The sequence below is a fragment of the Euphorbia lathyris genome, chromosome 9, assembly GCF_963576675.1.
Source record: "Euphorbia lathyris chromosome 9, ddEupLath1.1, whole genome shotgun sequence".
NCBI classification, from domain to species: domain Eukaryota; kingdom Viridiplantae; phylum Streptophyta; class Magnoliopsida; order Malpighiales; family Euphorbiaceae; genus Euphorbia; species Euphorbia lathyris.
Window position 1 is genome coordinate 59,977,661 of NC_088918.1, and position 22,694 is coordinate 60,000,354.

General features: G+C 38.3%; 1 protein-coding gene across 1 annotated transcript; it reads right to left on the reverse strand.

Annotated features, from left to right (window-relative positions):
• Positions 1 to 1,309: 1,309 nt before the first annotated feature.
• On the reverse strand, positions 1,310 to 9,373 carry LOC136205781 (ribonuclease II, chloroplastic/mitochondrial). Its single transcript, XM_065996565.1, has 14 exons — positions 8,920 to 9,373; positions 8,310 to 8,463; positions 8,056 to 8,169; positions 7,894 to 7,971; positions 7,693 to 7,824; positions 5,713 to 5,934; positions 5,266 to 5,448; positions 5,016 to 5,078; positions 4,819 to 4,925; positions 4,583 to 4,732; positions 3,979 to 4,138; positions 2,711 to 3,106; positions 2,391 to 2,615; positions 1,310 to 2,098 (listed from the first exon to the last, which is right to left on the reverse strand). Exons 1-14 carry the CDS (start codon positions 9,171 to 9,173, stop codon positions 1,976 to 1,978), a joined length of 2,361 nt encoding a protein of 786 aa, XP_065852637.1. The 5' UTR covers positions 9,174 to 9,373; the 3' UTR covers positions 1,310 to 1,975.
• Positions 9,374 to 22,694: the final 13,321 nt, after the last annotated feature.

Below are 22,694 nucleotides of genomic sequence, written 5' to 3' on the forward strand. Positions count from 1 at the left end.
GGATACGTATCTGCTTTTTGATTGACCGGGTGTATTGTTCCTAAGGATACGGTAGAAGTTGTCAATCATTAATTATCATTGTTGGTTTTGCAAGAAAAATATATGTGGAATCAATTTAAAAATAAATTGGTATATGTGAATTGATATCTCATATATTCAGTTTCTGCTGTTACAATTCAATGAAATGTTTTTTTTTTTTTAAAAAAGAAAAAAAAAACAAAGGAACTTTAGGTTTGATTGAGATCGAACTACCACAACAACTAACTTAACTACCTTTTAGTTCGAAAGCTACCTAACTTAACAATGTTTTAATGTAATTGATAATCACATGAATTACGGATTATTATCAAAGACATATTCGCCCTAATCTTACCCATCACTCCAATCAATTCATTTATTAATTAATTATAGGGTAAAAAAATATTGTTATTTGATCCGTTTGTAAACACAATCATATAGTTTAAAATTTTGTAAATAAATACATATAATATATTTTGTTAACAATATACGGTATCTTAAGTTACGACTAACAACAACCAAAAACATTTTTATTTTTAAAAATATTACATCGATAAAAATAGTTCTCCCGAATCAAATTGCAGCTATGTAGAATGAATTTAAGTGTCAATTTAGCTCATAAATTGTTAAATTTGCAACAAAAAAATGAAATATTAACCGTATGATTTATAGTTTCGATTTGAGGCACCGTGATTTAGAAGAGATGTATTTTATCGATATGTAAATATACTTTCGAAAAAAAAACAAAAAGTCTTTGGTTGCTAATTGACACATCATCAGAACTTAAAAAATCATACCACAAACTCCTCTTTTATTCATGAACTTTTAAATTAAATAAAACAAAGCACGTACATTCTTTGCCTTTGATTATATTAACTTCAAAGTTATGATGAACTGATCAGGATATGTCCTGGTATTTTATAAACCCTATACAAAATAAGAGATAAAAAAAAAAACCTTAATAAAAAGAATTATACTTAAAAAGTTTTATTGATAAAAGGACACTTAATAAAAAGAATTAATTATATACTTAAAAGTTTAAAATAAAAACTTAGATTCATGTTAGACCCTAAACAGTCACATTCCTGACCTACATCCAAAACCGGTCTGTAACTGCATAAAACTTTTAAAATGGATTTTTGTATCATTACAATCAATATATTACACAGTTATATCTGATACAGATTCGTGTTTTTTTTTTTTTTTGAAAGTCAAATAACTTTAGTTATATATGGCATAATAACTAAAAAAGTTATGATCCAAATAACTTAAATTTTGTGATCAACCTGAATAGAAATGTCAAGATGAATTATAATCATGATTGTATATAATACAAATACAATAATAAATAATAAATATATTAAACAGATCATGTCAAGAGAGTCATCTCTATAAATCGTGTTACCATTGCGCAATATCGAGAGCCTAGAGCCTTGTATGAGAGCAAGGATAATTCTACTACAAATCTTATAAATCGCCATCGAGATCTGATCACTTCTCATGCGCTCTAAATTGCAGCAATAATACTACACAGTGATTCATGAACAAGATAACATTTACAACCTTCACAGTTTCCACTTCATGATCAAATATCGAATATATATACTATGGAAAATCAAAATGAGTTTGCGCAACTCGCCCAACTCAACTAAAGGAGTCCCAAAAAATACTGATACATATGCTATAAGCTGCCATTCCTTTCTGCCGGTCAAATTCCAGATTTCTTTTTTGAGATGATAATTGACAGGAACACATTGCAGCTAGCTCATCACTAATGTCGTCTATGTCTGTCGATTTTTCATTTACGTCCATGAAATTTTGCACTCTGTATGACTTCAAAGCTTGCATCCCATGAATTTTCAGAGATATATGAATTAACAGCAAGCAAAAGGAACAATGTGGGACTATTAACTATAGTAATGAGCCCTTTCATGAATTGAGAGAAATATATAATCTCTTATTCAACAACCTCTTTAACGGAAAGGACATCGTCGCGTGGATGAGCATCTTCCACTTTAACATGAATTTCATCTCCTACATGTTTTCCAATAGACACCCATGCAGAAGCTTGATAACCCACCTGCACCATTAACAGATTTCTCTTCAATTGCATTAAACCATCTATCATGACCTTTTCATCTGATTTCAAATGAGGTTAACATAACAGTTTTCGATGTAGGATTCAACTCAATTTAATATAAATTTAGTAAATATGTTTACTGGTCAGATGCATTTGCACATTTGCATAAAATTGAATGTTTATTAATTAAAAAACTCAGCATATTTCCTGTTAAGAAAAGTAAGGGTGGCTAAGAAAGAAAACTACTGAGCATTTCAATCCATGAATAGCTACAGCTATAGTTCATGCTTACCTCAACTAGTAGTAAAGCTGCAATCCGATCTTTTAAAAATCGAAGAATCAGTGCACGGTATTTTCTCTCCTTTGGCTGCTGTTTCAGGAATTGTATAATCCAATAGCGAAGGCTGCTATTAAAAAGCCTCTTTGCTAACTTAGTTTGCATATTAATTGATGCTGCAATTCCTTCCAGCTGGCCAGCTGAAAATGGAGGAGTTTCACCTCTAAGAACTGCTTTGACCTATACACATGCACACAAGTTAATTGGTTTTCTTGGCAGAAACAAAAGACATTCTCAAGCTAGACTTAGACTCGGTTTATCTCACAAAACATCACCTGATAATGAGCAAGAAGATCCATATATCTACGGATGGGAGAAGTAAACTGGACATAACCAGGGATTCCCAAAACACCATGGCGTATAGGTTTTCCGAAATCAAATTCAGCAGCACGCATTATCCTAATAAGTGCAGAACTTCTAACAGGTCCTTCAGGAAGATGTGAAAATGCAGATATATCTATATTTGATTGAGGCTGTCCTCTATACGGTAAAGGAATGTTGTTGCAAGAGCCATAGGTTGCCATAACCTCTCCACATAATATCATCATCTCAGAGACAAGACGCATTGCAGGGTCAGCTTGGTTTTCAACATACAGATTTATTGATGGCTCTGGATCATCTGGATTAGCCACCTTGATCCGAGTTTCCAGATTGCCCGTGTCAACAGCACCCTGAGAAGAAATAATTTGTCATTGTCTTTCCTTTTCTTCTTTTTATATGGGGATACTGAAAAAAATTCCTCAAATGATTCACGAGATCCGAAATCACACACTATACACCATCTGGATTCTGGCAGAATAGGTCTGCAGTAGATTTTTTCTCTCTAAATGCGCTTACTTAATAATACAGCACAATTACTGCTTTAAAGTAGATGATCAATATGCTTGGGAAGCTTCCTAAATATCTAAATCAGGTACGAGAGTTCTTTAACATGGCAGAAATATGGCCAGCTATAAATCTTCTAGATCTAGCATTCAAAAAACCATAATCATATTGGTGTTGACAGAACTATTTTCCTGAAATGCTTTGAATTTACAACGCCGTGAACACAAGATCATTTTTGAGAGCACAGGGATAATATTACATCAGGATCATAGGGATCGATCGACAAATATGCCTTGACTTGCAATTCTAGAGAAAGAAGAGTGTCAAACTTGGTAAATGCAATACTTATTGCAGATATGTGATAAAAGGTAGCATACTCAAGGAAATGCATCTCATACTCACATTCATGTGGAATCCATGCATTAAATTAACTACTCATTCCTCATGCAGCCAGTGTTTAATACCGTATACATGCATCTTATGTATTTCTTTCATCACTGTTTATTCCCCAATCTACACAGTCATCTGTCTGATATATTTAGTACCGCTGAAGCCAAAGTAGTAAGCCATAACAAGTTGCTAATCAAGTTTATGTAACCGAATGTATCATACAGATCAATAAATTTCATTCATTAAAGATCAAAAAAATAGTCAGAAAAAAAAAGAGAGGTGGGGGAAACAATTCTGAGCTCCATGTAATTTAAGAATTAAGACAAACCTGTTGGCGACGCCACTGAAATCGGCGACCTGCTGCCTCCGAAAGGATTCTCAGTTCAGACTCCTCTTCAAGGTTCAAATGAAGCAGTTCAGATGCACTCTCATATGTCAGCATATAGGTTGGCTTAATTATCGAGTTAACAACAGAGTATTCTGCAATGCTGTGATATCCACATTACAAAATTGGTCTTCATTAGTAAAATATTGTACTATACAAGCCTACAACATCAGTAGCTATGCATACTATCAATTAAAGAAAATATCTACCAAAATACTTCAAACAGTACCTAAATATCCATCGCTATATCCACTTGTCAACATATGCTCACAGACCTAGACATCAAATCTATAACTAGAGAACTCAACTAGCATTATTTTTTTACTTCTCAGAATCTGGTTATCTAAAAAGTCTCCATTGTAACCGTAGTCTTATTTACAAAAAGTAATGGCCATTTTATAGCCCACTTCTGTAGAGATTATTTACATTTGAACATCGAAATCCTGATATACAGCTCAGTACTACTCATGTATAATACTGAACATGTGCAATCATATCACTCCTACTGAAACATTGGAAAAAGAAACACATAGGAAACTGCATTTACCAGCCATCAGAATGTAGAACAACAGATACTGAAACAGCATTGCAGACCTCTCCTTGCTTCAAACTCATTCCTTTCATGGCAAGTTTCTCTGGAAACATTGGATAAGTAGCTGTAGGCAAGAAAACAGAAGTTCCTCTTCTCCTTGCCTCCCTGCAAAGAGAATATCTTGAACTTTTAGAACAACTACAGCTAACATGAAAAATGTAATATATCTGTCAGGAAATCCTCACGAGAACCTGTCTATCATGCTTCCGGGATGCACATATCGAGTTGCATCAGCAACATGTATCCAGATCTTGATCCGGCCATCTTGCAACTTTGTTGCACTTAAGGCATCGTCAAGCTGCATAAAATCAAAGGGTTTGAACAAGCTTTCTACACGACATTATGTTTTAAAAAAAAGTACAATTAAATAAAACTTACTGGAATTTACCTCATCAGCCTCATCAACATCAATGGCATAAACTTTCAAGTGAGTGAGATCTTTCCTGCCAATCTAATCAAAATGCTCACAAGATAAGCAAATAGTAACAAAAATCTCAAGGAAATAGCAAAAGTATTTTATAAAAAAGAACTCATAATATTGTCTTCTTGAATCTAATATAAGAAAAGCCATGTTTCCTTCAACCTTAACTTAAGAAATATAGAACTTCTCAAACTTGCTTTGAGTACAACATATCTACCTTGTCTGGGTCAACAGACTCTGCCAGAAGATTTTCAGCAGCTGATATGGTTTCATCTGAATGATCGGTATGAATATTAAGCTTCAAAACATCAAGATTGACATGGACAGGAAAATACCCAATATCAATGAGAAGGTTTAAAGCAGAAGATGCTGTTTTAACCATTCCCATTGCCTTGAGAATCTGATAAAGAGAATAAACATATCATATGAATGGCAACAGATTTAGTAGATAGTTAAAATGCCTCCACTGAATCACATAAAAAGAAGTAGCATTCTAGAAAAATTATCATACTTTTCAGGCTCAAATGTTCCAAAATAAATATATAGATTCCATTTGAGTCAGCTGTTGGCACTAAGGCATGTACAAAGATTCCAAATAAAAAAAGAAGTAGATAAATAAATACATAGTAAAATGAGACGAAACGAATCTAGTTAAACAAGTTACCATCCCTGCAGTCCTCTTTTGGTCATCAGTTTTGCATGCATCAATAGCATATCCTTCAAGAGACTCAATTTTGTGTTGGATTTTCTCTTCAACCATCCATGAAGATTTGCAAGGTTTAGCATCTAAAGGCATCGCCTTTGCAGATCTTACTAGTTGGATGAACTCCTGAAGTTCTTGTTCAGCAGCCTCCTTTGCAAGCTTTCTGCGCATCAGCTCTTCTACCTATTTTTTTCAAATTGAATGCAACTGTATGGTATCACCAAATAGCATGACATAGAACTGGTATAAGGAAAATAAATTGGCAAACAAAATAATGTCGACTTCTAGTAAAAATGTAATTTGATTCAGAAGCTAAGCTTCCTATTCCTATTGAAAGTTCCGACTTCATTGGAAAAGAGCCACAAGAAGCTTATGCCTTTGAATTTAATATCATTTTTAGTGAGTAATAATACTAGAGAATTTTCTATATTCTACATTTCTACCTCGAAAAAAAAAAAAAAAAAAAGGGCAGCCCGGTCGCACTACGCGTCCCCGCTGAGCGAGGGTCCGGGGAGGGGTCCCACCACAAGGGTGTACTGGGGCAAGCCTTCCCCTGCCAATTTATTTGGCAAGAGGCCGCTCCTAAGACTCGAACCCGTGACCTAAATATTTGTCTAAATTTTTGTGTGCCTACACCAGTACTCACAGGTAGAGACTTTTGTTATGTAATGTAGCCCACTCTCATGTGACAGTTGTGTGCATGCACTTTGACGTAGGCAAGATTTTTCTCTTCTAACTCATGGTTGATTCATAGAGTTTCTGAGCATGTATCCTTGAAGCAGCCTACCAAAATGGTGATTTTGCAATCCCTAGACACAGTTTTTCAAGTTTGTTATTCATAGTGGTATTACATGCTATCCATAGTTGGATTCAACCACAATTTTTTCATTCAACCAAATTTGTGGGATTCTACCATCACTTCTTTGTTTGTTCTACAAATTCACAATATTAAGTTTCAAATTTTCAAGACAACGATTTAATGCTACAAGGCAAGATCAGATTGAGAGTAATTCAATTTACAGTACAGAAGACATTGAACATTTTCAATTCTAAACATGATAAAAATGTTTGATTGGGCCCCTATAAAATAAAGATGTACCCAGACTAAAAAGGCTCTTTGAAAACGTGAAGTTTCAGACAGCCAGGCACTGATCTCAGACATGCACACAGTTCAGCTAACCAAACAGTGCTCCAAAATCTTGAATTGAACAGAAGGATTGGATTTAATATATGGTAACAGGGACTAGCCAGTTATATCAGTTTTCATGTTTAAAAAAAAATAATTTGATTACTATTTGACCAAATTTAACGTGTTAATTTAAAATTATCAGCTTCAATGAAATAATAGATTCTTTTAGTCACCTATGTAAGAATTAGTCTAACTTTAACCAATATAATTTTTTAAACGAAAATCATATTGGATATAGATCTATATAACATAGTATAATCATAGCTGTAACACTAGTGAGTAGTACTATTGACAATTAACAAAAAAAAAAATAGCTCTGGTAATTTGAAAAAATAATCCCCATTGAGGAATAAGATAACCAATCTACTACTAGAAACAGCATTAGCATACCATACCACATATTCAAATAAAAAGCAGAAAAATAGTAGATGGATTTCCAAAAAAAAAAAAAAACTTAGCAATATAGAATTTAGGAAATTTAGAGAAATGAAGTTCCTAAATATACTTGTCATTTGACATATCATAAATAACATGACTCAAATAAAAGAATAAGCAGTTAACTAAACTGATCTAGTAAGCATGGATTTCTTTTTCTGTTAGCCATGGCCATCTAATATTGGAAACCAAAAAAAATAAGCATATTCCACGGCTATAAACCAAAAGAAAACCATTATATTCAAGCAGCCAAAAAATCAGATACAGGAAAACAAGTTATTTAATGGTAGGATATCAAAAACAAGGTAAAAGTATACCTGTGTAGTAGAACGAGGTCCATAAAGAGAACGAGAACCTTTTGTTTCTAGAACTGCGAAATATATTTCATCCTTTGATAGCAAAAGATGAGCACAATAGCTCTCCAGAGGCTCTGCACTACCAAAAACCATCTGCTAAGAAAATAAAATGGTCAAAAGGAGAAGTCAGACGTACAAATGATACAGCTCTTGATATGGTACCTCTGCTAATTCCTCTGGTGTCACTGATTTGTTCTTTTCAAGAAGCTCAACCCAAGCAAACTCTAACAGAGATGGATCCTGCACCCATGAGCAAAGTGGATTTATAAGCAATCCATAATTTACATGGCTTGAAATAATCTTCATCATGCAAGAGAAACCAACCAAATTATTATGAGCTTTCTGAATAAAGCTTGAAATTTCTGTAAGGTCAAAATTTTTAACACCTGGAACAATATATGTAACTTGTTGTGGTTTGATAGAGGATGATACACCATTCTGCCAAAATGAATATATAAACAAATAATCACAACAATAATGAAAATCCAATTGCCCTAAAGAGGCTATGAAAAAACAATGCAAAGTTTAAACACCTAGCAACCTATTCAACATGTCGCATTAGTTGTTTCAACTAGAACCTGATCATGCACCATCCAATTCTTCTTTCCATCAGGTCTCTGGGCTACTGCCAGCAAAATCCTTTCAGGGTCCTTCTTGAATTCCAGCAACAAACCTTTTTCAAGAGGCTGGTTTACCAGTTTATCATCCAGTACTTCTCCGCTGCTAGTTAACCTGCATATTCACTCAACTATAACTATTATTAAGAAAAAAGTTGACATGTTGAACGAATCATAAGAGAATTCCACATGAGCTCTATGTTAGTGTTTCTAATTCAGTCCCACGGCAATTCAAGTAGAGTTAAGATTTCTACAAAAGTATGGGGACATGAGCACTCAAATTAAACTAGATTTAGTGGAAGAAGCAATCTTCGTCCATGTTTATCCATACTAAATTGCTAAACTGTGAAAAGCCCCAAATTGGGAAATTTTCAACGTATGGCAACAAGTAAAAAGGAATCCATTACCCTACACCCCAATTCACACAATGAATAGCATCACCGCTGCCTCATTTCATTTATTGTCAATTCGTTATATTCCATTCTCAATGCATTATTAGTTTGCAAGAACTTAGTAATCCCATTTGAAATCAATAAGAGAATAATGTGCTGCAAATGAAATAGTGTCGTACTTAACAGCGGCGCGAACTCTACCACGTTTGGTGAAAGGGGCAAGCTCTTCCATGATGCTGTCCAATAGACTGTTAACAGAAAAGAGCCTAATGCTGCCATAACTGTAAAATGGAGCAGGAAGCCCAAATTTGGCGCAGCTGCCAAGCTGCGAAGTCTTGAAATGGTTAAAACGGCAAGGAACTATAAAGAGACGAGACGAAAAAGAAGCGGAACGAAGGATAGAACATGGAGTAACAGCTCGAACGGCCATCATCTTGTAGAGAAGAAAGAATTAGGGTTTGAATTCATGTCAGGATAGCAAAGAATGAGGAAATGCTTAAACCGTAAACTGGGAGTGTATGAGATTATAAATTTCGATATGCTTCTTGTTGAGGATAAAACCTCTTTTGTTCATTTTGTGTCGATTTACCAAAAACTCCCCACCCAAATTCTCTCTCTTTCTTCTCTTTCTTCTTTTCCTCAAACACCAAAAACCAGGCCACTTCACGGGAAAGGTCTTTGTGTGACTTAGTTAAATACGCTATTGAGTACAATAGTCAGAAGCACAAGTTATAGATTTGAACACAAAAGCAAGCAGTATAAATAAATCAGAAGGAAAATGTTAGGGAAATAGTTACGCATCAATTTATACTGGTTCGGCCTCCTGCCTACATCCAGTCCTCAGAATACATTCTTATGGGTTTTAATCCACTAGTGAACTCTTTCCAACAGGTAGAGCACAAACCCTTACAATAGATACATATAGGATCTGTAAAGTACCGTCCTTTACACTTAATACTCAGCTATCTATCTACCTCTTTTGCTATTCACTCATAACCGAAATGAGCAGAAGAGCTTCTGATATTTCTTAAGCTATTGATAAGTTTGTTGTTACTCAGAACACAATGAAAAACTATAAGCTATTACACGAATGAAAACAGTGAATGTGTATGAGCTTTTGCTTTTGGAACTTCAAAGATGAATTCTCTCTAGATTTCAGCGTTGATGATTAAGTCCAAAATGTGCAAATGATGAGGCTTTTGTAGTGACACTTTGAGGCAGGTGATTTCGAAATTCAAAATAACCGTTGGAGGGAAAGGCTCTCTTCTGTCGCTTTCATCCTCAGCACTCAGTGCACTCAGCCAATCGTTGAGCTTCTCTTTTCCGTTGCATCCAGGAGACAGCATGCTTCTGGGTCTTGACAAAGGCAGACTAACTATCTACACAAATAAGGTAAAGATTCCAAGTTGACCAGGGGAAAAATCGTTTGTTGCTTGTACTTATTTCCTTATATAGAGGCACAATGTCAACGTTGAAACACATTTTCACAATGATTTTGATTTGACAAAATTATTTAAATTAGATTTAAATACCTATGATAAAATATTCCAACACATTAAATTTAAATGTTTTGATTTATTTACAACTAATGTGTTTGTTCAATGTTGAGTATTTAAATCGATAAGAATTAAAAGACATTAAAGACCAAGGCCCAAAAGCCCACAAGAAAAGGTCAAAGCCCAAGTCAACAGATCCAACCCAGTTGAAGAATTGGCCCAGCAGGAAGAAGGATCCAAAAGGCATTCCTAACAACTCCATGCCGAAGCTGCTGAGTCGAACGGATAGAAGACAGGTCAGCAGTTGACCTGAACAACTTCGAGACAAAGCTGTTCCACTTTGGGAAAGATTCAGACGTCGCAGAAAGCTGTCTAGGAGACTTTACCATAAGTAGAGAGACAATCTGACGCCTATGATAGGGGTCAAAAACCCCTATCTTTGGGTACGGTTTTAGGACGGGTTTTAGCGTTATTTTGTTAATAAGCGAGCAATTCTCGCATTTAAATGCTTTTGTGTGAGTTAGTTAGAAATTGGAAACGTTTTATTTACTTTTCGTTGTTTAGGCTCGTTTTATGATCAATTTAGGCAAATACGGCCAAAATGGCATGCATATTATAATTCCGTTATCTTTTGAAGCTAATTGATCCGTCAAAAGTCGCACCAAACGAAGCGTTTGCCCAAATAAGCGATTGGCGGGTCAATTTAGCCCTTGGACTAATGTTGTTTGGAGTTTATGTGCGTGTGCAGGTTAAAACATGATCAATTTCAGGCAAAAATCGTGTCTCGGGGACCCCCGGCAGTCGCTCGGCGAATTGAGCATCGGCGCGCAGCCCGGGCGCTGCTCGGCGAGCTGCCCAGGCACTGCCCAGGCACCGCCCAGGCACTGTGCCTGCTCGCCGAGCAGGCCACCAGAGGCCTGCTCGGCGAGCAGGCCACCAGGCGCCTGCTCGGCGAGCAGGGGGCTGCTCGTCGCGAGTAGCCCTGCTCGCCGAGCAGCTCGCCCTGCTCGACGAGCAGACCTGCGGGAATTGGTCAAAAAGACCAATTTCGCCCCCACGATGCCACGATGGACCCACGACTTCCTACATCAATAAGGACACGAATTAGGTCAAGAAAAGGGCCCGAGCCGCGTCTATAAATAGAGTTTTTCCAATGTAAATTAGATCATCTTTCGTTTTTGTAAATTATTTTAGCTTTCCCCTTGTAATTCCTCTCCATCTTCTCCATATCTTCTTCAACCTCCATTGAAGCTCCTTCAAAGCTTTTCCTCGAGGAATTATCAAGGTCCGTCCTTAAGATCAAGTCGCCGGCTGTAGAGTAAACAGGTTCCCTGAAAGGGATTTTTGTATCTCCTTTTATCTTTCCTTGTTTGTACTCTTTGATACAGTTGCCGAACTTGACTTATTGTATCTTGTGACAATTATCTTCGCCTTTAATAATAATTTAGCTCTTGTTTTGTTCTATGATTATTTGTTTAATCTCTGTCTTACGCTTTATTCAATTGGTTTAACTCATTCAAAAGCCCCAAAATCTAGTAGGCACATATTGCGAGCTGAATCTGACCTAGTCAGAGCCTAGGAGATTGACGACCTCTTAGTTGATTAAGCGCCAATTTACTGAGCCTTAGACCTAGTTTCGGCCTTAGGGAATCACGCGCTAGGAACCTCAGGAGGGTAAGTAGGGTTAATCGCCTTGAATACAAGTGACTCAGATTAGGTTTTTATTCAATAGACTTGATAATCTATCTTCATTATTATCGTTCATACCATGTTCCTTCGGATAATTTCATTAATGAAAGATCAATTAGGGGTAGAGTAACTTAGTTAAGCGTAGAATAACTTAGTTAGAATTAGATAACTTAGTTAGAATTAGATAACTTAGCTAGGATTAGTATAATTCAACCTAGGAGTAGATTAGTTTAAACAAACCAACTCAAAACCCCCTAAGCCTAGATAACATCCGAGATCGAGTAGCTCGGTACTTGCAGAAATAAATCCTGTGGACGATAACCTAGACTTAAACCAGAAATTTATTACTTGATAACGACGGGGTACACTTATCCCTTAGTGAGTCTTCACCGAGGACGCATCAAGTTTTTGGAGCCGTTGCCGGGGATTTATTTCTTCTGCAATATCGAACCAAAGGTCGATTTGTTAGTTTAGGCATTCATTGTGAATATCCTTTGTTTATAATCGTTTATACTTGTTTATATATAATCCTTTATACTTTTCTTTTTGTGAATATTTGTTTCTAATTTTTATTGTTATTTCTAATGATTCTTCTTTTTTGAGAAAATGGCTAGAAACAATGGAAATAAGGAGTCTATTACGCATTTGCTTAACTTTCTATCTACTCACGAAGATCAAACTGACGATTTGTATGCCTCAATTAAAAATTTATGCATACAAAAAGGGATCCTAGTTGATTCAACCGCGGACGAATCAATTAAAGAACCCAATTTGGTAGGTCAGGTTGATAAGGTAATATCTTTTCCCATTAACAATGAAGAACTGATCCCTAATTATGAGAAATCGAAAGTTTCAATATTAATTGAGGAATCAGTTGAAATTGAGCCTCTAGAGAAGAATCCAAAAATAGAAGAGTTCGGTTTTGCTCCAAGTCCAGAAATTTCCATTCTCTTTGATTTACCAAGAGAATCAAAAAGGGAGCAAACTAAATTTTTTCATAACTTATTTAAATTTTATCCGTTGTTTTTATTAAAATTCTTTGAAACTGATAATCCGTTTTGCAGGTACGGATTATTTATTCAGGAATTTGAATTCCTAACGCGAGTAGAAGCATACACCTAGGCGGGAATTCTATGTCGAGCTCACCGACTATAACGTAGCGCTTCTTGGGAGGCAACCCAAGTTTTAATAAAACTTTTCAGGTTTGTTTTATTTAGATTATACATTGATCTTTTAGTTTAGTCTTTTTAGTTTTCTTTTACGTTTTTTTTTATATAAAAAGTGTTCGTTTAAAAATAATAATAATAATAAAAAAATAAAAAAAATAAATATTTTTTTATTTGTTTAGTTTTATTTTATTTTATTTTATTTTATTTTTATTTTTATTTTTTATTTTAAAGTTTTTAGGTTTAAAATAAAATTTAAAAAAAAAAAAAAAAAAAAATTTGGCCCCAGGAGGCCCAGCTCGGCGAGCAGGGCCCTGCTCGCTGCGAGCTGGGCGCTGGCGCCTAGCCCGCCGCTGGGCGCTGGCGCCCAGCACGCCGCTGGGCACTGCGCCCAGCCCGCCGCTGGGCGCTGGCGCCCAGCACGCCGCTGGGCACTGCGCCCAGCCCGCCGCTGGGCGCTGGCGCCCAGCCCGCTGCTCGGCCGAGATAAGCAGCGGTTCAGATTTTTTTTCCCGAACGAAGCTGAAATAAATAAATAAATAATAATAATAATAATAAAAAAAAAAATTACCACCGCAAATCGTCAAGCTTTTGGCGATTGCGCTAAAATCAGTAATTTGTCTTCTCCACCCTAACTTTTTGCACTTGTACTCTATGGTTTGTGATGCAATGTTGGAACTTATTGCATATTTTTAGTGTGAGGAGGAGGGGTAGACAAACTTACAAAAATTGTATAATTTTTAAATTTTTGTTGCGTCGTGTCTAGTTTAGTTTTGCGTTTTCCGGGTTTTATTTAGGTTTTGCATGTTTAGGACCTAAAACCATGAACCTCCTTCGAATCTAAACTTCGTTATTTGTCTTTGAGGGCTGAGAACCGAATCTAAAATTGCATGACAACTAGTTTAGGTGTGGGACACAACTCTTGTATCTGTAAAAGCATGAGCTAAGGTTTGCATTTAGACCCTACTTTTGAAGAAATGCTAAAATCATTACTTAGGTAGATAACTTAAGAATCGAAGGCATGTGACATTAAACTTGAGTTTGGGGAAAACTAGTAAACACAAAATTGAAACCCAAAGAATTGTGAGTTGAATTTGAGCCTAAGAGCGAACATCAAAAAGCTCTTTTTCTTGACATTTTTGTGTGAAAGCTTTGACTTGTGGAAGATTACAGATTTTGCACCTAATACTGTGTTGAACCTACATGCGATGGTTTGAGATGATAAACGATGAATCAGCCTCATTAGAATTAACCATTTTCTTTACCTTCTTTTTTTTTCATCCACTCTAGGAAGCCCCTTTGAGCCTATATTTTTGTAGTTTATAGATTTTTCTTTCGTTCTAACCTGTTTTTGCAAACCACAACTTGGTTTGCTACTTAACCCAATTTCTTGTGCAAAGCTCAAATAGAGCCTTTGTTTTCTTCTAGCGCTTTATCTTTGTTTATGGCATTACAGTAGCAAGCCAAAAGGCTAAGAAGTGAATGAGCATCACTATCCCAAAAAGAAAAAAAAAACAGAAAAACAGAAAAAAAGAAAGAAAATGAAAAGAAAAGAGACGAACAAAAGGGAAGAACTTCATTCCCCAGTTCTTAAAAATAAAAAACGTCTCAAGAAAACATCCCAAAAAGAAAATAATAAGGGATGAATAAAAAGCTCAGTCACTTCATATTTGCTAAAGCCATTTAAACTTAGTTTTTGTAGCGCTAGAACTATTAACCCTTGTTGTACCTTTAACCCTCTAACCACATTACAACCCCGATTAGAGGCTGTTTTTGATATCATCGGAATCATATAGCATAGTAGAGGAACGCGGATGAACGTGCAAAATCAACGTAATCCTAAGCAAGAACATAAGCCGAGAGTAAACACTTTAGCCACCAAAATTGTGTGAAATGAGTGAACTACCTATGGTGAGGTGTTTTACTTAGCGATCCCCTCAAGCTCGTTTAATTGAACATGTGTCCTTTTGCTTAAAACTATGACCTATGATAATTGAAATGCGGCTTTTTGATATCGTGTCTCTACTTTGTATTTCCGAATGCATGTAATTACAGATGCTCGAAATTGTGTCAAGCACCTAGTCAAACCGGGAGGTTTTCTAGCTTGCTTGTGATTGCGGGTTTAGTTTTTTTTAGTTTACTTGGGGACAAGTAAAGTTTTAAGTGCGAGGAGGTTTGATAGGGGTCAAAAACCCCTATCTTTGGGTACGGTTTTAGGACGGGTTTTAGCGTTATTTTGTTAATAAGCGAGCAATTCTCGCATTTAAATGCTTTTGTGTGAGTTAGTTAGAAATTGGAAACGTTTTATTTACTTTTCGTTGTTTAGGCTCGTTTTATGATCAATTTAGACAAATACGGCCAAAATGGCATGCATATTATAATTTCGTTATCTTTTGAAGCTAATTGATCCGTCAAAAGTCGCACCAAACGAAGCGTTTGCCCAAATAAGCGATTGGCGGGTCAATTTAGCCCTTGGACTAATGTTGTTTGGAGTTTATGTGCGTGTGCAGGTTAAAACATGATCAATTTCAGGCAAAAATCGTGTCTTGGGGACCCTCGACAGTCGCTCGGCGAATTGAGCATCGGCGCGCAGCCCGGGCGCTACTCGGCGAGCAGCCCAGGCACTGCCCAGGCACTATGCCTGCTCGCCGAGCAGGCTGTGCCTGCTCGCCGAGCAGGCCACCAGAGGCCTGCTCGGCGAGCAGGAGCCTGCTCACCGAGCAGGCCGCCAGGCGCCTGCTCGGCGAGCAGGGGGCTGCTCGTCGCGAGTAGCCCTGCTCGCCGAGCAGCTCGCCCTGCTCGACGAGCAGACCTGCGGGAATTGGTCAAAAAGACCAATTTCGCCCCCATGATGCCACGATGGACCCACGACTTCCTACATCAATAAGGACACGAATTAGGTCAAGAAAAGGGCCCGAGCCGCGTCTATAAATAGAGTTTTTCCAATGTAAATTAGATCATCTTTCGTTTTTGTAAATTATTTTAGCTTTCCCCTTGTAATTCCTCTCCATCTTCTCCATATCTTCTTCAACCTCCATTGAAGCTCCTTCAAAGCTTTTCCTCGAGGAATTATCAAGGTCCGTCCTTAAGATCAAGTCGCCGGCTGTAGAGTAAACAGGTTCCCTGAAAGGGATTTTTGTATCTCCTTTTATCTTTCCTTGTTTGTACTCTTTGATACAGTTGCCGAACTTGACTTATTGTATCTTGTGACAATTATCTTCGCCTTTAATAATAATTTAGCTCTTGTTTTGTTCTATGATTATTTGTTTAATCTCTGTCTTACGCTTTATTCAATTGGTTTAACTCATTCAAAAGCCCCAAAATCTAGTAGGCACATATTGCGAGCTGAATCTGACCTAGTCAGAGCCTAGGAGATTGACGACCTCTTAGTTGATTAAGCGCCAATTTACTGAGCCTTAGACCTAGTTTCGGCCTTAGGGAATCACGCGCTAGGAACCTCAGGAGGGTAAGTAGGGTTAATCGCCTTGAATACAAGTGACTCAGATTAGGTTTTTATTCAATAGACTTGATAATCTATCTTCATTATTATCGTTCATACCATGTTCCTTCGGATAATTTCATTAATGAAAGATCAATTAGGGGTAGAGTAACTTAGTTAAGCGTAGAATAACTTAGTTAGAATTAGATAACTTAGTTAGAATTAGATAACTTAGCTAGGATTAGTATAATTCAACCTAGGAGTAGATTAGTTTAAACAAACCAACTCAAAACCCCCTAAGCCTAGATAACATCAGAGATCGAGTAGCTCGGTACTTGCAGAAATAAATCCTATGGACGATAACCTGGACTTAAACCAGAAATTTATTACTTGATAACGACGGGGTACACTTATCCCTTAGTGAGTCTTCACTGAGGACGCATCAGCCTACCGACCGGAAGTACCTGCCACCTGAATCAGACAGAAAAGGCAACGTTCTCATTGGCCGAAGACACTGAGTACTGACGAGTGAAAGCGATAGCAAACCATTTCCCTTCAACGGTTATTTTGAAATTCGAAATAACCAGTGCCTCAGATGTCACTTTAAATAGGCCTCTCATTTGTTTCATTTGATGCATATCTTCATCAAGTCGAAACGCTGACCAAATTGCTACTTGAAGTTCTGTGCCAAAAGCAAAGCAAAGAAATCTTACACTCACTCTTATTTTGTGTAAAAGTCTAGATTGTAAATCATCTAAAGTGTTCTTTGTAGTTAGAAGGAGATACTGAGTTGCTCGGTTATAGCACTCAGTGGTAGAAATAGTATTGGGTATAGGATATAGAGGAAGGTACTCTGTATACTCACTGACTATTGTAAGAGGTTTGTGCTCTACCTGAAAGAGCTCAGTAGTGGATTAAAGCTCGGAAGGATTTCGGGGACTAGACATAGGCAGGAGGTCGAACCAGGATAAATCTACTGAGTAACATTTTCTAAACTTTTAACTCCTTATCTGCTTACTTTGAACTGTGCCTAGTAAAACGTTAACATCTATATACTGAGTTGTGTGGCTTAAGTACTGAGTTCAAGAATAAACTTTAGTGCTATCTCCTGACTCAACAGTGGAAACAGCCTTAGTTACCAGTTAACTAAATCTGCCTCTTATCTTACTCAGCACCACTGTGCTAAACGACTAAGTGAAAAGTCTTAGTTGGATAAAAAGAAAGTCAGCTTAAACGAGAATTTTTTTAAATAGTTCCTAACCCCCCTGGAACTAATTCTCTCACATTACACGGGACCAACAGTCAATGTTCCAGAGTCAACGTTGATCTTGTCTGCTATGCATTGATCTCTATCTTCCTAAATAAGTCTTCATTGTGGCATAAGCTTTGCTTCTGGATCCTTTCAGCTATTGGACTGGATCTGATCCTTGGGCCTTTGATCCAAGTTCAAGGCCTTTGTGTATATTCCTTTCTTAATTACATTTAATCAAACAAACACTTAACAAACACATTAGTCCAAATAAATCAACATTTACTTTTAACGTTTTACTAATTTAGGATTATTCATTTCTTTTAATATTTTTGTCATAATCAAAATCAGTGTGAAAATTATGTTTCAACATTTTGATGTGATGTACTATAAGAATGTAATAGATGGGACAATGGTGCTTGATCTGAGATGCACAGTGGATATAGGAGCTAGTTTATGTCATAGGAGCGACTAGTGGCATTTCATCACCCCTGGCGGTGGGGTTGGGAACTGCAACCATTTGAATATGTCATAGAAAATGAGTCCAATTATGATTGCAACTCCCTATTGTGGCCCTCTTTTATACTTGGTTGTGCCGAAGAAGATCCACTTCTGCCCATCTTGCGGTGCCGCTGTCATTTATCAAGCCTGATCAAATTAATCAGAGATTATGTATCTCTTTCTATCAGAAATTTCATATCAATGTTTAGTAACCAAAGATTATATATCTCTTTCAGTAAGAAATTTTATATCTATGTTTACTTATTTCTTCAATTTTATGCTAAGCTCTTTTGGTATTCATCTCTAGAGCCTGGTCAGATGCTTCAATCCTTCATTCACATTCCGTCCAAGCTAAGAAGGAAGAAAAAGACTCGGCTTAGGTTCTCGTATTATGTCGGAGCCAGGGTGGGAGGGGAGGGTCGACCGACCCTCCGGCTCCACCGAAAACCCCCAAAAAGGGGTTTTCCTCCCTGGCTCCGCTAAGGCTGGTTAGAGCCCCTCTACAGCCATGGCTGATAACAGGTAGTGAAATTCTGATCTACTTACGTCCCTGTGGGGGCGTCGTTGGGTTCGACGGGGGGAAGCTCTGATGCCAAAGTCAGTAAGATGAATCAAGGAAACAAACTGAATTGACAAAGGTTATAAGAATGTGTACCTCGATAGCCTAGGGGATCGGGCTATATATAGCTGGGAAGTTGTAACCTTCAGGTAACTAAAAAGTCTCCATTAATACTTCATTAATGGCGGTTACGAGTTATCCTTAACCTGGCGGTTTAGCTAATTAATAACTCATTAATGATCTTTTATGGCCGAGTCGACGGCCAGCCGTTATAGAGGCGAATGGAGAGATTCGCCTCATAGGTCCGCCAGCGGATCTCTTGGAGCTGATCCGTGGAGATCCGCTAGCCAGCTTCCCCTTGGGGATCACTACGTGGCGTACTTTGAGGTGAATATCCCTTTTGGTCCTCAGGATAATATCTCGATGTTATCAGAAGCCCCCCCAAAATGCCCTTAAAGTCCTTTAGGGGTTTTGGACTTCCGCGCGCCGTCATAAACACTTGCATTAATGAACACACTGTTCAATGCCATTGGACGATCGACACGTGTAGTGGACACACTGTCCCAGGAAGGAGAAAACTCTCTTCTTCTTCTTCTTCTTCTTACGCTTTCTCTTTCTTCCTCATTTCTTCATTTTTCTCCTGCGCTCGAAGCTTTTTCTGGGATTTCTTCAGAGTTTCGCACCAAGCTTCCGATTTCTCATGTAAGTTCATTTTTTTTCGCTTAACTTTTTCCTGGATGTTTAGAAGTTCGTCTTCATCTTCTAGATCAACTTCAGAACTTTTTAATTCAACCTCCCCTCCTGAAATAGAAGTCGATTTTAGTTGGACTACTTCGTCATCGGAGAACTCTTCTTCTTCCGAGGGCACGATTAACTCTGATTTAGCTGGGCTTAGTAACTCGGCGCGCAATCATTATCAAACTCGTTCCACTAGGAACCCGACTCTTTTTCCTTCTATCTCCGGTGCCGTTCCGGCCGGTGCATCTAGGTGGTTTCCGGGGACAATGGCCTCTTCTTCAATTCCTCCTAAGAAAAAGAATCCCCGAGCGGAGTCTACTCCGTCTCGTATGAGCGCCGCGGATCTAGTGGATCTGGCGAATCGCTTCCCCTGGATCAAGAACTATGAAACTCAGCTTGCCGTATCTCATCAACGTCCTTCCTGTCCGCCTAGCGGTTTTCTTACAGTATACTGTAGTCACGTGGAAAGAGGATTCCGACTTCCTCTTCCAAAGATGATGGCGGACATCCTCTCCTACTTTGACATCACGGTTAGCCAACTACATCCCAACTGCTGGTTGGATATCGCTTTAGACTGCTACCTCGCCTCAAATTTAGGAGTAGTATATACGGGTCGTATCTTTAGAGCTTTTCACAAACCATCAAAACGGAAGTCCGAATCCTATCTTTCGTTCACCAAATTCGGAGTGTATTCGCCCTTTAGTGACAAAATGTCCAATGTTCATTGCTGGGATGAGAGATTCTTCTACGTGAAGATAAAAGATGGCGAACCACTGGGTTTTCCTTCATTTTGGAATCACAGGCCGTTGCATATGGCGGGCGATATGCGAATTTTAACGGATAGTGATGAGAAGGTGGCGGAGCTCATGAAGCAGATCAAGGCGGATGCATGGACATATGCGGATGCCTTAGCTTTCATGATGAGTGATATTCCATTGATTCACCGGGAAGGGGATCAATTCATTTACTCAAAGATTACGCAATTTGACCAAGGTACCTTTCATTTCTTCGTGAACTTTGATTATTTTAATGTTTTCCTTGGCAGGGGTTTATCTAAGGCCAATCACGCTCTTGCAGAGAAGCGTAAGAAGTTTCTGGAGGCTGAAGCACGCAAGAAAGATCAAGCGGCGAATCCTCAAGCGGACACTGGAAAACGTCCTGCAGAAACAGTGGTTGAGCCGCCACAAAAGAGGAGGAAGCCCAACACCACTGGAGGTCTTAAGCTTATGGCGGATGCCCTGAGGTCCGCCAAGCCTGCTGGGGAGATTGCACAGGTAGGTTACCTTTGATCTTTATTTGTTCATTAAGTTTTGGACTTGAGTTCTGACCCTAGAACGTTTGTGTAGACGGCGAAGCCCGATATCGGTGGATACTGGTCCGCCAAATTTGGAGCCCAAGGTTCTTTCGAGAATGAATCCATTCTAACGATTTGGATGAGGCCTTGGGTCAGGTGGGAAAAGTGCAGAGGAACTATAGCCAGATTCCTGGTTCAATTCATGCCCAAAAGGGGAAGACGGAGCTCCTTTCGGTGAGTTTCTTTAGAAAGGATGCAGACAATATTAGTTCCTTAATCCTTTTTGCCTTTTGATTGAATCGTTTGTTTTTGGACAGTTGTATGCTCGCCTACGTACTATGGAAACTGAGCTCCTTCAGAATGTGGCAGATAAGGAAACTATCGAGAGGCTAGAGAAAGAGATAGTGGAAGCCAATTCCACTATCGCTTCTGTTAATGCAGGTCTTGCTTCCGCGAATGCCAACCTTGCTTCCGCCACAGCCGCCCTAGTTCTCAGGGATGAGGAAATTAAGAGGTTAAAGGCAAAGATTGTGTCTGATGCCAAAAGCCATGAAGACGCCCTTGGAGAAGCTGAATACATGGCGGGTGAACAAGCCTTTTATTATGGCGAGATGCTTATGGCGTACTTCTCCTTGGCGCATCCTGAGACTAACTTCAACGATCCGCAATTCGCCATCCCCGAACCAGAAGATGTGGTGAAGTTCAATAAAATGTCAGACGCTAAGGAGTACCTCCGTGATTACGTTCGGAGATGGATGAAGGGGCCTGTGGAAGAAACCAAACCCTCTACTACGGTCTTGGCGGATGAGCTTGAAGAAGTGCCCCTCAAGGCGGATGCAGGACCAATTCCTGATCAGGCTCTTCCCCTTGGTCCCACATCTTCGGTGGATAAGGAGGTATCTCCTGATGGCGTGTCTGCGGATGTGGAGAAGGAGGATCCCCAAGCAAGCTCTGTGGGCGAAGAAAGCGCAAAGGAGGATGCTCCTATTGTTGCTTAGCTTGCTTTTATTTGTGACATTGTAAAAACATTTTTAAGTACAATTTGTTTTGATCCTTTATGGAAGCTATGTTATTTTACCTTTACGTTTGCGTAAGGAAATATATAGGCATCTAGGATTTGAAGTAGGTGGCCAGCCATACTCCATTTTATGAACCTTTGTGAAGGTTGGAAGCTGTTCTATTCCTTCTAGAGGAAGTAAAGCTGCCGAGGGGATCAATTTGCTACCTATCTTTGAGGTGAAATGATCCGCCCGTAGGACTTGTGAATCCTTCTCTGGAAAGGATAAGAGAGTGTAAAGACCTTGCGTCCAAGGATCGTTTTAACTCTATTGGAGATTGAGATCCACTCACAAGATTGATCTTCTTATGCTTTTAAGGCATCGAGGACGTATCTCTAAGATAACGATACATTGTAAATGTGGAGAGCGTTGGATGCCCCCCTCTTTTTAAGACTGGAATATTGATATTGCTGCAGTAAACAATAAAAAGAACACAGATAATAGAACAAATGATGTTTATTAATGGGAGAAATGCCTTATTACAGCAGGTAGGTCTTATAGGTGAGCCTCGTTAAAACCTTTAATAAGAAAAACCACATAGGAAAAAGCTTATTAAAGGAAAAAGAGTACTCAAGACCGTATATACACTTCATTTTCTGAAAAAATATTTGCGGAGATTTTGGAGGTTCCATGTGCGTGGCAATATATTGCCCTCCATGTCCTGTATTTTAAACGTGGCAGATCCAATCTTGTCCACTATCTGATATGGACCTGTCCAGTTGAGTCCTAACTTGCCCTTGCCTTCTCGAGATTGGACTTTATCAG

Excerpts from the sequence above, each read along its gene's own strand:
- LOC136205781 (XM_065996565.1), bottom strand. The coding sequence starts at position 9,173 with ATGATGGCCGTTCGAGCTGTTACTCCATGTTCTATCCTTCGTTCCGCT. Across the intron at positions 8,464-8,919 it reads AGAGTTCGCGCCGCTGTTAA|GTTAACTAGCAGCGGAGAAG; the intron begins GTACGACACTAT and ends GTGAATATGCAG. Across the intron at positions 8,170-8,309 it reads ATTGGATGGTGCATGATCAG|AATGGTGTATCATCCTCTAT; the intron begins GTTCTAGTTGAA and ends TCATTTTGGCAG.